The 16,357-nt window shown below is 41.0% G+C and overlaps 1 protein-coding gene across 6 annotated transcripts in view; it reads right to left on the bottom strand.

Moving 5' to 3' along the window:
• Nucleotides 1-2,200: 2,200 nt before the first annotated feature.
• Nucleotides 2,201-16,357, bottom strand: part of Slc1a2 (solute carrier family 1 member 2) — a 147,774-nt gene continuing 133,617 nt past the window's right edge. For 4 of the 6 annotated variants that reach the window (XM_040284508.2, XM_005327403.5, XM_021727803.3 and 1 more), the window contains exons 10-11: nucleotides 15,601-15,832; nucleotides 2,201-11,412 (exon numbers count right to left, since the gene is read on the bottom strand). In XM_040284508.2, coding sequence (XP_040140442.2) covers nucleotides 11,341-11,412; nucleotides 15,601-15,832 — 304 coding nt within the window. In that variant the 3' untranslated portion in view covers nucleotides 2,201-11,340. Of the gene's footprint in view, nucleotides 11,413-12,233; nucleotides 12,301-15,600; nucleotides 15,833-16,357 lie in introns of all 6 variants that reach the window. The other 2 variants (XR_005733559.2, XM_078046234.1) reach the window with 2 other exon arrangements.

The following is a 16,357-nucleotide window of genomic DNA, read 5'->3' as shown; positions in this document are numbered from 1 at the left end:
CACATCCTGACCATGAGGTGGGTGGCTATTTGCTTTGCCAGGCACTTCCTGCCCCCGTAAGTTGTCTCACCACAGACCTAAAAAGCAACCAGGGTCAACAGACCATGGACAGAAACCTCCCGAACTATGAGCCAACATAAACCTTTTCTCTTTATAAGTTTATTTATTGCAGGCATTTTTTCCCCCAGTCATAGAAAGCCGATTAGCGTAGCCACATGTGCAGAAGTCTTGAATGACGCAGTGGAGATGAGAACTCCTGTGTGACATCACTCAGTCCACAACTGCTCTTTTCATACTCACCCTCCAAAAATATTTTTTCTCCTCCCTCTTCTTTCTCCTCTTCTGCCTCTTGACCTTCTCCGTCTTCCCCTTCCTCTTCTTCTTTGGGAACAAAGCCACACTTACCTGGCCCGCACAGCGGGTGGATTTAACCTCTGATCCAGGAGAGAAGGAGTCGTGGTCCCAGCAAAATCAAGTTTCTTCCTGGATAAGTCATCTTTGCAAGGACTGGCTGATTTTGACCAAGATGCATCCATACTAAAGTGTTTAGAAGTGGACTTCATTTGTGGCTCTTTGCTTTCTTAAAATAAAATAAATGGCAGCCTGGACACCTACGGGGTTAAGTATGTTTTCTGTAATTAAGATTTGACCAGCATTTTGAAATGTGGATGTGAGTCAGACTTGGCCTTCCCGGGAAGAGAAAAATGTCTGTTCCGATGAAGCGCTCATTCCCACCAGTAATTTAAATAAACTGTTGCCATTCATGAAAAAAAAAAATTGATGATGTAACACATCTATGTATTTTACTTACTTAAAATCAAATACTTGCCTCCTTTCCTCTACCTCCCCACCAAAAAAGAATTCTAGAGAACAATTTAATGAGTCTAGGCCATCTGCAGTGGGTACCCTGAAATGTGGAAAGGGATCTCCCAGTGGCCTGCATTCACCACACGCACATCTCGCCACGCTGAGGGGATCCCGCTGTTGAAGACCATGCATCTCATTTCTCTAACACAACGTTTTCCTGCTTGCCACTCAGTTCCATAACCATAATTTCCCCCATACTGGAGGAAAGCGGGCTGTGCCGGACCTCCTAAGGAACCATGTTTTGTGAATTATCTTTTATGAATGATGTATGGAGTTTCCATGGCCTGATAGCCACTAGAGCTATTTGCCTGCTACCCCCAGCTTTCTTCCTAGGCACCTGGGAAGGTTTCACTTCCTCAGCCCCTTGAGGTCAGGCAGAGCTGTGTGACTTGCTTTTGCCACTGAAATATGAGCAGAAGTGAGGTACATATGTTCACGGGGAAGCTCCAAGAGTCAGTCAAGGATCCTCATGTTCCTTTTTTCCTGTGTTGGTAACTGCAGGAACATGGAGATGGAGCCTCCCTTACACTTCTGGCCCGGTTTGGGGGTGTTCTTCTTCCCCACGCCATCCTATTCCACCCTACCCCACCCCCACCCCACCCCCCAAAAAAAGTTCATGTGCTGGTAGCTTTGTTCCAAGTGTGAGTTTTTGAGAGGCGATGGACTCTTTAAGAGGTGGAACCTAGTGGGAGGTAATTAGGTCAATGGGGAAATCACCTTCAGAAGGGATTAATGCCCACCCGCAACTTGAGTAGTTTTCATGAGAATATGTTGTCATGAAGTACATGCTTGGCCTCTTGTCCAGGTTCCCCTGGTCACTCTTGCATGTATTTCCTCAGTGTGATGCCATCTGCCATGTTATGATGCAACATGAGGCCCTTGCCAGATGTGGACACCCAAACTTGGACATGTCAGCCTCTAAAACCATGAGGCAAAAAAACAAACCTCTTTTTCTTATAAGGTACACAATCTCTGGTATTTTATTGTAGCAACACAAAATGGACTAAGACATTCCCTGGGGATATCAAAGAGCAGATATCGCCCAGCTTACTGGTGGTAGATATGTTACTTGAGTAAAAAATAAACTTTGGTTGTTTTAAGCCCCTGAGATTTGTTGAGCTAGCCCATACTAGCTCGTTCACTGATTATATGCCATTTTCCCCCCAAACTACTAACTTCAGATAATTATATGTAACCCCACCATGTATTCTAAGCTTCCAAGAAAACATTCAGTATATTATAGCCTTCGGTCCATGCATATCTTCAGAAAGACCCTTTCTATGTATCCAACAAGAAACTAAAGTGGGAATTGAAGAAGAAGCAACCACCAAGAGAAATTGAAGTCCACATTTATTGATGAGAGATATATACACAAAAGTTAAAACACTTAGTGAAATATTGGATTCACAGGTTATTTCCAGCATATAAAGAATATCCAGCTGTTTTACACATGAAATGTTACATTAATCAGTCCACTCCAAAAGAAAGCTTGGAAAGCTAAAGGCGAAAATGTAAGACCTCAAATCCCCCAAATGTGCTTTGCCAACAAGGCATTTCCTAGTACCATACGTAACAAACAATCCCAAAATTAGTTGAAGTTTTATCTTTTTGCATTCATTAGTACCATGTGCTATAGATGTTGTATGCTACATGACTTCAGACCAACAGGAATCGTGAACATGAGGGAAACTATGATTCTTGTCTTGGAGTTACAAGAATCTTCAAAGATAATCCTGGCTCAAGGCTTGTTTCTTTCTGCAAGTTTTCAATCTGAATTGGAAGAAGCCACATTTTCAAAGAAAAAAAAAAAAAATCTGTCCAACCACCGTATCCCCTCACTCCACTTAATCTGCAGAAAACACTGCAAACGAATGTGCTTCTATGCCCTTGTGAGCTCAGGCCTCAGTCCTTTGAGAAAAGAGAGAGGCACTCAGTGTTCCCCCACAGCACATTGCTGTTTCTTCTCTGTTCTTAGGGAGGAGAAAGGGATTAGAGGAACTACAGAACTCCTAGCATGGCATTTAGTGGAAATTAGACAGAATGTGTGTTTTCAGAGACAAAGGTGTAATTGCATTCATTAATCTCATCTTCAGTCATTCCAAGCATACACCCGAAGCCTACTGGGTAGAGAGGTCAAACTCCCTTCACATATATGGGAAGTTGGCTCTCAGCAGTCCCCAAGACTGCAAACTGACTGACCCTGTGCTTCTAGGGCTCTCTCTTTCTAAAACTGTGCTGTTTGATGCCCAAACTGTGCTTTTGTGGGTTTTCACCTGAATGGCAGTTAGTCAGAAAATGTGTTTCCCATATCCTCAATCAAAAGGCCAAGGGAGACTAGGCTCTTCAGAACCTTCAGAGCATGCGCATCGTGACTGAGTATTTGGCAACCAGAGAGAATGATTCTTCCCTAAAGACACGATGCTCACATGCTTGGGAGCCTACCGACCTTTTGTCTCAATGAACCTGATCCACCAGATGCAGGAGGACTGCAGGTGAGTGTCCTCATTCCGTACCTACCTAAGCCAAGACAATCAAAAGCTCCCCCACTGCATTCACCGTGTATTATACCCATATCACATGACCTTCCCTAAGAACCAGACCAACACATCTGACCCATCCCTGCTCTGAAAAGTGTATTGACAGAGGTGCTGGACACCCACAGACCTTCACACAATCATTACTAGAAAGGATTCATAGAGAAGTTCTTCATTCAGATATATCCTCAAATGACATTGAGAGGAGAAATGACTCACTGCTTCTAGCTTCTAAGAAGAAAAAGAAGGGTTTTTAAAACACAAATCAACATGTCTAATTGCATTTAGATGAACAGCCAAAAATAACATTTAAATTAAATTACAATACATCTATACACCATTTCACTGAAATTACACTTAGATACCTACATTATAGCTACACAAAGTGCTTAGGCACTGTTCTTCATGCGTGAACCAAGTATCAGCGTGTACACACAAGAACTTCATGCTTTGACAGCTAGCTGTACTTGAAAACGGATACAATCTTAGCCAGTTGAGGACACATCTAATTTGTGTGCTTAATGAGGAGCAGGGTAAACTACACACTAGTATGCTTTCTATGTGACTGGCTACTTTTTAAAATGGGAGAAAAAAAAAAACTAATCCTACCACCCTATCAGAAAGTATGTTTGGCAGAGGAAAGACACCTCATCTTTTCAGTGGCTAGTGATTTACCACTTCCCTTTTGGGAAAGTTACATAGTTTGTTATTCACCTGAGGACAAAAATCTACCTGGGCTTTTTCTAAACAATTTCAGTGTGACTCTAAGCTCCCACCGACAGCCCCCAGTGACACAGCATTGCTTCATTGTCAGTATTAAAAAAAAAAAGTTTTCAAATTTTCCTTAAAAATATGTGCTCAATTCATATAACAATGTGATATTTACTAGCATTTCCCTTAGCAAGAATTAACTGCAACAAATAGCTTTCCAATTTCCTTCCTAGTACTCAGTCTTTGCTACTCAAAGTTTTCCCTAAGCCAGATTTCATATAAACATTTAGAGGTAGGGGAGATTCTGATATAAAAATGATCCTGCTATTATCATCTTGCCTTTGATCATCTTAAAGACCATCAAAATTAGAATGCTTAGCTGGAAAAACAAGGCCTGGTGTCAAAAATTCAAAATCAGCACCATTCCTTGAGTTAGAAAGATTGTTTAGATGCACGTCCTAGCAATCTAAGGCATTTGAGTAATCCTTTGTTCTTCGTGGACATGTTCATTGCATGGCTAAGAATGGGTCCTTCGATTTTTGAAATGCGGTGATATACTCAGGAAAGAATTGATAGCTCTAAATTGCTGTAGAAACTTCTTGTGCTCTAGTTATAATTCTATATATGTGGTTATATAGAAAATACCATAAGAAAATATCTGTCTGCAAAATTACAGATACTAAATAGATTACTTCAGTCTATACTGAGTTCTTTATGATTTCTGAAGAATAGATACAAATGTATAGCATTATGGAAGGCTAAATTAATATTAAACATATAATTTCCATGACTATAAATACATTTTCTCGTGCTTTTATAAATAATAGCAAAGAGGCATGGGGATTTGTTTAAGAAAAAAAAATGCAAGACTGAGCTAAAGTGATTCGTAGTTTTTGGGGTGCAATACTGATGAGAGGACAATATATTGTCCCTGGTACCATAGATTCTTACCAGGAAGACAAAATATATCCGCTGGCAGCAAGATAAAATTAGATTCACAGTGTGCCAGCTCTTTCCTCAAACTGTAGAAAACAAATAGAAAAGGAATATACAAAAATTCTCAAAAAAAGTAGCTCTTTTATATACAAATCTCTCTAGTGATCAGATAATCTGATCTGAGTTGTGCAACATGGAGATAGAATGCTAAGCTCTTCCAGGGAGAGGAGGACAAGAGGGAGTGAAGGGGATCTGTAGAAGAATCTAGATGCCAAAGGATGAGTTCCTGCTCAGGAAAGAAACCCTCACGGAGCGGTAAGCCACCCAGGAGACCACTGTACATCTCAGAGGATCTATCTGTCCCATGCGGGGGGAACCTCAGAGATGTGCTGGACAAACTCCCTTGATTGGTGAGTGTATCTGCCCCCTACCAGGGGCTATTTCTGGGCAGGCTAACTGGTACCTGGGAGAAGAAACTGTGACCCAGAAGTAGCAAGACTCTGACTGCATCATATCCATCTCCACAGGGGAAGATGACGAGGGTTCCAAACCTCACCCAGGGATGGGGGATGTCTCCCAGGAGCCTGGGACCTGTGGGTACCCACAGCAAGGTCTGTTCCAGTAGTAGGTTTCATTTTCAGCACAAAAAAAGTCCCTGAATAATAACCAGGACTTTTAAAGAATATCAAAACAGATACTTGGCTCAAGGGCTAGAAGGTGAAGCAAGGCTGGACATAGAGACAGAACCTGATTAGTAATTATTCAGGATAGTATTTAGAATGAATGGAATAGGACCTGAAGGGCTTCTTTCACTTTTTTACAGTTTCTTAAATGGGTTGATTAAGAAACTGTTTATCTTGCTGCTTTTGCATCAGGTCTTCCATGTTAATGGAAAAAAAAAATCAAAGCAAATGATAATAACAAAAATACTCAATCCTTTCAGTCCCAGCTTTGTGTCTGTCTCCCCCGAATGTGGAGAGTTGAAGCCTTTTCTATCCATAAAGGTAAGTCACCACACAAGAAATACAAACCCTACTCTGTATTAGCAGAGTTTGGAAGAAGGGCAAAGATGCCAGCAGTGGCCCACTGCAACAATAGCAAAAAAGTGCAAGAGGTTGCTTAAAGGTCGTGGCTTGTGGCATGTACCTTGCAGACCATGCACCATACCCCATCCACTCCGAGACTCTGCAGGCATCCAAAAGGGTAATGATGGTCTGTGAAGTTAGAGGTTCTCTACTGTGGTGATGCCCGCGGGGAAAGCAAACCAAGCAGAAAATTTGAAAATGAATTCAACAAAATCTCCCTGCACATCCCTCTAGAGAAAAGACGTAGCCCCACTTACTTGTGAATGGATGTGCATGTCTGCACCCACACAGAGCAGGCAAGGTATTTACAGACAGTCGCTGTGATTGTGTAAGTCTTGCACCAAATTTCATGAGTGTTCAAGTTTATTTGCCAAAGGCTCCCAAATTCCCATACTGGGTTGGCAATTAGGACTGTCTGGAGAAAACTATGTGGTTTGGGTATTTGGAGTGGGCTCTGTTGCTACAGCAGGGATGATGCAAGAGCTTGGGTACAGCTGGAGACAGGTCCGGTCCCTCCTGCCGATGATGGCAGCATGTTCCCTGAGCTGAATCCCTACTGCTACTAGGAAAGTGAGTTTAGGTAAAGGGACCTTTTACAAAATGTTTATCAGGGTCTCAACACATCAAACTGCAGATTGACATGGCCACCTTCCAAGCTTGTAGGAAAGCATAACATGAATTCAATTTCTCCCAAAGGGGATAAGAAAAAAAAAATCTACATTCTTCATTATCATGCCCCCCCCCGACTTAGAGTGTAAATACGTAATATTTTATAGTAGTAAGCCTCTTGTGAAAGAAGAAAATAAAGCAGAGATTGTAATACCGTGGATTTGTAGGATTGAAAGGGGATTTAAATCATTTAATCCAACCCCTTCACTTTTCATATGGGAGAAAATGAAGCTTGGGCATAAAGTAGCTTGTGTAAGACATTCAGCTAAAGATGGACAGAGTCTAAATTAAATATTTCCTCTACCAAATCATGTTGTTTCTCTCATCTCTATGTCATTGCCTGAATTAGTTATTTTAGGCTGTGAAATTAGATACTATTCAATTAAGATTCCCTGTTATCTGCTTAAAAACTAATCTCTATACTAACCTGTATTTATGGTCACTTAATTGTTTCATGAGCATCGAAATAAGAGGAAGGACGAGGAAGAGGGAAAACTGGGTTTTCTTTTAGGGAAAATCATAAGCGAATGTTCCATGAGTGTCTTTGAACTCACTCCACTCAAGGAGAATCTTCTGACTCTAGTGCCACCTACCTGACTGGCACACAGTGACCCTTCTTCTAGAGCTAGCCAGAACCTCCCACAGATGCTGAAACTATTAATCTTCTCTGACAACTAGATTTATAAAACTCTCACTTGAGTCTTTGCTTTCAATTAATCTTCTTATGCCCCTAGATCTAGGATCCTTATTCAAAGAGTGAGTATTACAATAACTGAAAATCCCATTTGGTGCTTTATCTTTGCCTGGAATGAGTTCAGCTGGACATTATACAAAGCAAAACCAGCAACCCAGACAACTAACTGGTCCTCAGAGTTCAAGAGCAGCAAAGTGGGAAGAACCACCCTCCCCCAGGGTGTAACTGCTGTGCACTTTTAGTCATCAAATCAGGCAAAAGCTGTCGAGACTTGTTTTTTTTAAGAGTGAGAACCAAGGAGAATTATCTCTGAGCATGTGCATACCTACATGGATTTATTGCTGTACTCCATGGGAAAATACTGCAAAGGCAGAAGCCTTAATTCTGACAAAGGTGAAAAATTATAACAAACTTTCAAAGGGAAGTGTGATATTTGCAAAAAAAAAAAATATGACAGGGATCGTTTTTCTTTGGGGGACCCAATAGAGAAGTTTCCCAACCACTCAATTCTGAAAGGGCCTCTTGACTAGAAGTACTTGCAAATGACATCGTTCTCCATGCATGAGTGGAAATGACCTGAGACCCAATCAACCGGTCATTGGGATTCCTGGCAGCACCTACCAGGAATTCCCCCACGAACAGAATTCCTCCCAAGCCCTTCTCAGCATCCACAAGCCTAAATCCAGGAGGCAGGCATTTTGGCATGTTCTCTTTAAGCTTTTGTGAATACCCAGGCTGACTAGTGGGTAGGAGGGGAAAATAAATATTTGTCTTTTATAGGAAATGGTAACTGCTACAGGCAAGGACATCACAGCCTGCCTCTGTACCCAATAGGAATTTTTTCAAAATGGAATTCAATAGCTTCCTAAAGTCACTTAACATCCTTTATCAAGGAACTGTGCTCCTAGATGCAGATTTCCTTATTTTATTTTTTTACATAGGTCAGGAGCACAATCTTGAAAAAAATCTAGGGTCAAACATTAGCCTGAAAGATAAGCCATCCTTGTCATTAACTGATTTGGATCTCCTGAATTATAGTTAATCATTAGGTGATGATTCTACTTGGGTTTCCCAAAGGGTAAACTGAGAAAAAGAAGGACTGATGTCTACGTGGGTGGTTTTCTCCTGAAATAATTCTGATTCCTGCAAAGATCAAATGACCCTACAACAAATGCTGTTGCCAAAGCTCTGACTCGCAAACTTTACAGGATGCGGTATGTGTCCCTGTCCTGCTGTGTCCATTTGTGGCTATGTAACATTTATGCTTCATCAAACATTGACAGACTATTATATGCATTCATCTGTGATGGCTCTATTAGAATAAATCTATAACTGACAGGTATTCCATTTAGATAAAGGCTATTAGAGGTATACTCTGGATCTGTTCGCACTGTTTATGGCACATATTCTGGGCAAGAGAATCCCTAATGGGCATGGCATGGGAAGAATGAATGAGGCCTAAAACACCACAGGATATAAGTCACATGACAACTTTACATACATCTTGGAAATTCAGGCTAGTCTTGAATTTGGTCCATTGTTTACTTTTAATGATTTATTGAATTTACAGATAAGTGTGATCTCCTGAGTATATTCTCATGAGACAATGCCTACAGCCTCAAACCAGAAAAGCCTGCTTTGTAAGGCTGCCTCTTGTTTCTTCTGAACACATTATCCCCTTATCTATTCATGGGTTAAACAGGATAGCAAGAAAAAAGCTTAGGACAAAAGAAACCGGAGTGATTTTCCAATGCTTTGAAAAACCACCTACTAGTGACTCCTTGGCCCTCTACAGCAAAAAGCAGCAGGCTCCTAGAGGCCTCGCCTGGATTCTTCTACTTGGTGTAAAAAAAGCTCTTGGGATTACCACTTAGAGACGATCCTAAACAGTTTCACAGCTAAACCCTGGGACTGTCCCATTGGCTACCAGCCTACGGGACATCTGCTATAAAGGAGGTACAGTCCACTACTACATTTGAGCATGTCCTTGGCCACCCTGTTAACTGGTCATCTAATGGAAAGGAAGACCCACATCACTTTTTAAAAATCTGCTAATACTGCTCCATAGTGATCTTTCCTTTTTTTTTTTTTTTTAAAAAAAAAAAAGGGTTTAAGAGACAAGACAGGCAGAATCTCATAATCTTTTGTAGGTTCCAAAGCTGTCCTATTTGGGAGACAGAAGTCACAAGCAGTAGATCACTAAGGGTAGGTGATTCCAAAACCACCTTCTCCTCAGAGAATTGGGGTTCTAGAACTACCATAGCCCTCTGCTGGCCTCGGATGACACACCCTACTCCCGCCTGTGGACTGAGGTTCACCTTCTCCTTGGAGTCAAATGTGCCTTACTTAATAACTCAAGTCCCCAGCTAACTCCCAAACCCAGCCACCTTAGAGGAATACTGTGGGTGACTCAGTAGGAGACAGTAGCAGAGGCATTCAGCCTTCAGCTCGCATAACCAATCTTGAAGGTCATGCTGGCTGCCTACCACAGGCAAGGCACTGGGCTATGCCAATTAGATTATGGATTCCTTCAGACTCCCACAGCCTTGAAAGAGATTCCATCTGGGAAGCTGTGTGGAGCCTCCTTTGTTGCCACTCTGTGGTTCAAGGCTGCCTGGACTCTGCCATAGGAATGCCACCTGTGCAGGATTGTGCGTGGCTGTTTGTTTTCTGTTCCGTTCCCACCGAGGAGGGAGACAGGCTCTGTTCCAGCTGTGTCCTGTAACTGGCTTTATGTGCTTTGATACAACAATAAGCTTTCTACATATTAGATATAAGTGCCAAGACGTGGTATGGAAAGGGGCATGGCCAACACAAGCATCCTCCGTGTGCCAGGAGGACAAAATGAGAGGCCAGCTGGGTGAATGTGATAGGAGCAATTTGGGAATGGAAACTACCTTTCTGGTTAGAATCCCAAATGAGAACCTTATGGGAAAAACAAAGAAAGCAAAACACAGATGGATGGAAATCAATCTCACTTGATTTCACTGTGTCAGGTGAGTGCATAAATGAATTTGAATATTTAAGTCTGATTAAAATCCATGGCAACTGTGCTCCCTTAATTTTGTCAATAGATGCAGTGATTAGGCCCAAGATGCTTTCTAATCCATTATCAAACTTAGAATTATGACATATATATATATTGAAATTTCAACTATTATTCATACAGGTGTTCTAGAATCTCCAAATTGCATGAGATGGAGAGGCAATGGGTTCCATGATCAGCCACACTGAAGCGTGTGCTTCCACTAAAATTCTGGAAACATTTAACTTAAAGGGTGCATGAAAGATAAATTGTCCAAGTTCCCTAAGAGATATTTGCTTTTAGTCTCAACATGTGCAAACTCTACAAGACATTGAAGGGGAGTTACTTCTAGAGGCTTCTAGCAGAATCTCTTGTGCTTAACAAGGCAAGGTATGAACACTTTAAGGAATAACACACCATGTGTGTTCGTTGTCCCAAGTCCCTGGAATGTACCACACTGCTTTTGTTATATCCCCTGGGAAAAGAATTTCCACAGTTATGCATCTTGAGAGAAAAAAAAAAAAAGAAAGAAACTGGCAAGAATGTGTCTTCAATTCAGTGTGATTCCTCCAGCAGCATCCATTCAAACAATAATAATACAAGTGAGCAAATTAGACGTTTATGAAGCGTTATTTGGCAAAGACACAGCACCCTGCCTGTCACCATGACTCACAACAGCTCCTTTAAGCCTCAGCTAACAGATTAAGTAACATAGAAATATATGCATTTTTTTTCCTTTTAAAAGAAAGCTTGTTGATATCATCTTTACCATAAGGTACGCTGGGGAGCTTAGTCAAGAATTTGCTGAGAATCATATCCTTATTTTTCACGTTTCCAGGGTTCTTCCTCAACACTGCAGTCAGCTGACTTTCCATTGGTTGCCAGAGTTACCTGAAAATAATTATCATCAGCATCCAGCTTATAGGCCAAGAACCAGAAAAAAAGGGGGGTGGGTTATATGGAGAAGCACTAGATCCAGGGTTGTAATACACAACTGAGTATTGTTTTTAAAAAGAGTTCCTTCCAAATTGATTTTTGAACCTGTCTTGGCATTCAGAAGTGACTTGAGAGTTAAAATATCACAAGTATTTAGGGATTACGGATGTTTTGCAATTTGGGGGATAGCTCCTAATACAGTTTTAGGATTGTGGGGTGTCTTGCTATCCAAAGACCCATCACACAGTAACATAGTTTTAAAAATACAGTGAGTGCCATGTGCTACTCCATACAACCACAGAGAGAAAAATTCCAGAACTAGACAGCTAGTTCTACTCATGCATGTGAAAAGTTCAGTTACAATGAGGCCAGGTATATTTCACACAGGTACAATTTTAGTTTTTTAATTAATTAAATAACTTATTCATTTTGTGGTGATGAGGATAGAACCCAAGGCTCTACACGTGCCAGGCAATTGATCTGCCACTAAGCTAAATTCCCAGCCTCTGCTCATTTTAAAAATCAGAAATCATCATGATTTGGCCCTACCAAATAAGCTATCTTTACATTTTAAAAAATTGTTTTAAGGAGACGGGGAGAGTATTCAAAGCCTGAGGTCAGTCATAATAATTCAAATTATTTCAGTGCAGACATTTAATTAATCAAATATAATTATTAGACTATCTATATTATGCTTTCCTGGCTCAAAGCAAACTGAACCCTTATGCAGAATGGGAGGTTCTCCCCTCCACTACTAAGCAGTTTTCCTAGCTTACCTTCTGTCTGTCCTCAACGTCATGTGCAAACTTAAACCCACGACTGATATTCCACATAATGGAGAGACTGGATTTATGGAAGCATTAGAATATGGAGACATGACAAATGCAGCAATGTTTGAAAGAAATCTGACCTTCTTACCCAAGTGGAAATGAAATGCATGCATCGTGAGCATGCAGCATGCTGGGAACAGAGAACCAAGCACCCTTTGCAAACCAAGCAAATAAAAATAAAAGCCGTTCAATTCCTCCCATGCCTATTAGCCAACCACCCTTTACCATTTTGTTTAGGAAGTCCATGCAGTTAGCAATGACTAGGCCACATGCAGTTATTCTGATTAAAATGTAAAAGCTATCACATAACTTCAAGCTACTATTACCAGGCAAGAGTTGAAAATAGACCAACATGACATAACAATACTTGAAGTGGTTAAAGTTTTGACCAGAGCTACAGCAAATTGGTTTCCCCTTCAGTGAACTGTCAAAAAAGTCTGCCAGGGACAGACTGGACAAAGCTGGCTGTTCACTGTGACCTTGAATGTGCTCATTTGGCTCTCAGTGCTGAACCAGATCAATAGCAGTGCAAAATTATCAATCACGGTGTGGTGCCTTTGTAAGAACCAGACAGAACTTGGAGGAGGTGGTTTTTTGTTTGTTTGTTTTGTTTTTATGTTTGTTTTATGTTTGTATGTTTGTTGCCTATGCTTCAAGAGGAGCTGGGAAAGGATTTTTTCCTGGCATTTCCTTTCCTGGCTGAACTAATGAAAGTTGGGACTCCACTCCCTAACCCATTTTACCCATCTGTGGTCCAATCAATTGAGGATAGAAAAGAAAAAGGGGAGGGTTTTGGCAGGAAACATTTACTTTTCCCATGCTGGCTTAAAAACTGAGGAGACTGAAACTGACTAGAAGAAAGTTCAAAGGAATGAATAAGTGTGGCCCAGATATTGTGAAAAATGATGTCCACTCATCCCCATCGCTCTGACTACCTGCTTCTATGTCAGTGTTCACACAGTTAACTGACCTGGAGAGAGAGGAGCCAACTTGCCCATCCCACCAAAGGCTGAGGACCATCTCTCCTTCTCTAAGCTGAACCCAGTCACTTTACTAAAAATGCAAACAGCTGAAATAGTTATTAAGCCAATGATTCTATTGTCATCATCTTCATGACCTGCTCCGTTGGGTCATTGACCAATTAAATGCTAACAAACGAACACATCTATAGGTGGCTGGTTGGATAGTCAACTGTGTGGAGAGACTGAGCTATCTCAGTCTCTATGGTCCATCTCAGACTGGTCCATCTGTATGAAACTGTCCATCAAAAAGGTTACATGAAATATAGCATGGAGTCAAGATGCCAAGAGGATGCATTCAACAAATATTTAAAGAGTACCTACAGCATGCCAGATACTGTTTTAGAAGTTGGGACATGGTAGTGATGAATAGGGACAAAAATTCTACTCTTCATAAGCTTACTTCTTAGGGACAGGAATAATTCGCAACCATTTCCTTTTAGATTTTGAAATATTTTGCTTAAAAATGAAGCAAATTTCTCCTGGTGTCCTTTAAGAAAAAAAAATCCAGGAAGCTTTACTGTAAAGACATCTCCAGGCACATACGCCTTTATTTTTTTTTTTTCAAAACATGTTCTTGACAATATTAAGAAACCTCTTGAAACATTCCAAAAGGGCTGTGACACAGGCAGTTAACCACTAGGATTCCTCATACATATGACTGTGAAATTAAAAAAAATATATATGATTATTGCCATTTTGTCTCGTGCAATTTTTCCTTACATGTCAATGCTTTGAGTTCAAGCCCTATCTTCTCTACAACACTGTACATTTCGTTCCCTGTCCTCCAGTGCCTAATTAAGGGGTTTGTCAGTAAAAACTTGATGAATGATCAAAATGCAGGATGTCCCAGACATGAGGTGGGGACACTCAACTAAACCTTACAAGGCACATGATAAGTATTTGTGAAATATAATAGAATATAAATCCATTCCATGAGAACGTGGACCCTTGACGTTTCAATGGGGAATAGTGTTTTCACTTCTGGAAAACACTAATTCCAAGGAATGGATCATGCCCTTTAGGTAAATGTGAATTTTTTAAAAATTTAAATTATTTTCACTGAGTTCAATAATTTATGCAATGGCTTCTTGGTGGGTAGGTTTCTTCTCTGATTTGTATCAGAGCTCCCGCTCACCCACCCAGGTACCTGATGCAGAGGAGATAAACAGAAGACTGTGCCTGGTCCACTAGAATTCCAGACCTATGACACAGTCCAGTAAAGAGAATTGCTTCCTTCGATGTCTGTCACAAATCAGGGTATGTATTTGGAATGGCTCAGATATAACACAGGAAAGAATCAAAGATTTAATGTGATTCCATCAACAGGAATCAAAAGGGTACCAGAGAGGGCATGTGGCTCAGTGATTAAGCACCTCTGTGTTCAATCCCCAGTACCAGGTAAATAAATAAATAAAGCTAAAAAGGTACCAGAGATCTGTGGTGGGACCAGATTGTCCTCAGTTGCTTCATGGAATCATTTTTAGCAAACCAGACCCAAGTTGACTCTGCCCACCTGCCAGGGTTTCTCCAAGTTTGCTTTACTCTGGTCATAACACTCTGTCTTTAACAAGGTCCAGTTAGCTACAATGAAGGCTGGGCAGAGCCCATCACGCTTGAAGACTTGGCCTCCAACAGCCTGGAGAAGAACCCAGTACATCCACGCTGTAGAAAAGATGGCGCTGCTAGATAGTTTGTGAGATACCGTGTTTTTAAAAGACTTATCTGGATAATTGTTCTGAAGGATAGCTTTTCTTCACTTGAAATTGCTTCCCTATTTTGGGAGCAAAGTACTGCCAGGTCAAAACTTACCCTTCCCACAAAAAAATAATAAAGAGAAAGCAAAGTTCTATGGGCACACTTTTTACCAGTGTTATATACAACAAAGAGGAACACTCATGCGGTATCAATTGAGTGGTATTTTCTCAATGTTCCATTCAAGGAATGAATAGAAGATTGAGAAGCCAGAAGAGCTCTAGCCATCTCCACATTCTTGGGTAAAACAGTCAAGAAGGCTAACCAATTAGTAGAGTAGGTTGATGCCGGAATGAGAACGGTTGTAACACATCACATGGATGAAACAAGCAACAGATTGGTTCTTTTAGTGTCAGCCTTGATTTCCTGCCATGTTAGACACAGAGTTAGATGAGCTGGGACTCATAGAAGCTTAGGTTACATGGTCTTAAAAAAAAAAAAAACATGTCAGTAATGGATGCAGGGGGTTTTTGTTCTTTAAAGAAGTCGAGCATGCACTACTATATACAAGTCTCGATATCCAGGAATGAAAAAGGTACCTTGCACTCATCTACTATGACAGAGTTGTGTGCGGCATAGACACATTGATTAGAGTTGCTTTCCCTGTGGTTCTTCATGTCATCGTAAATGGACTGAGTCTTGGTCATTTCAATGTCTTCATGCACTCGGTGTTGGGAGTCAATTGTATCCAGCTCAGACTTGGAGAGGTGATAGACAATCCCTGCCCCAAAAGAGTCACCCACGACATTGACGGAAGTTCTCATCCTGTCCCTGGGATAAAGAACAGAAGAAGTTTAATGAGGAAGCAGTGTGACGTGATGGTTGAAAGGTCAAGGTCTAGAGCAAGAGAGATTTGGGGTTGGGTTCTGACTCCACCTTTTCCCTCTGTCTGACCGGGGCCAACTTATTTAACCTTCATGGACCTTGATTTCCACTTCTCTTATAGGCTTGTGTGAGAACTAAATGAAATACCATAGGTAAAGTGTTTAGCAAAAAAATGCCCGATGAATGGTAAAGAACCAACAAGAAACAGCCAAGGAAAAGAGGAGAAGAAAGAATTAGAGAGAAATGTGTCTCAAAACTGGTATCGAGGCTCCAGACACACCTAATTGTGCCTGACATTGTATCTTTTCAAACTGTTCTTCAAAGATTCCATACTACCTCTGCTGATTTTGTTTTATTAATTCTACTAAAAACAACTAAGGAGCTGTGAACTCTTCCATAATAGAAAACCCACCATTTTTTTTAAGGGTGTAAACTAAGCCTGCCCTTTCCCCCAGCTTGCCACCCCCTCAA

The sequence above is a fragment of the Ictidomys tridecemlineatus genome, chromosome 4 (assembly GCF_052094955.1).
Source record: "Ictidomys tridecemlineatus isolate mIctTri1 chromosome 4, mIctTri1.hap1, whole genome shotgun sequence".
NCBI lineage: Eukaryota > Metazoa > Chordata > Mammalia > Rodentia > Sciuridae > Ictidomys > Ictidomys tridecemlineatus.
The sequence above is the reverse complement of the archived record's forward strand: the minus strand, read 5'-3'. Positions and strand labels throughout refer to the sequence as shown.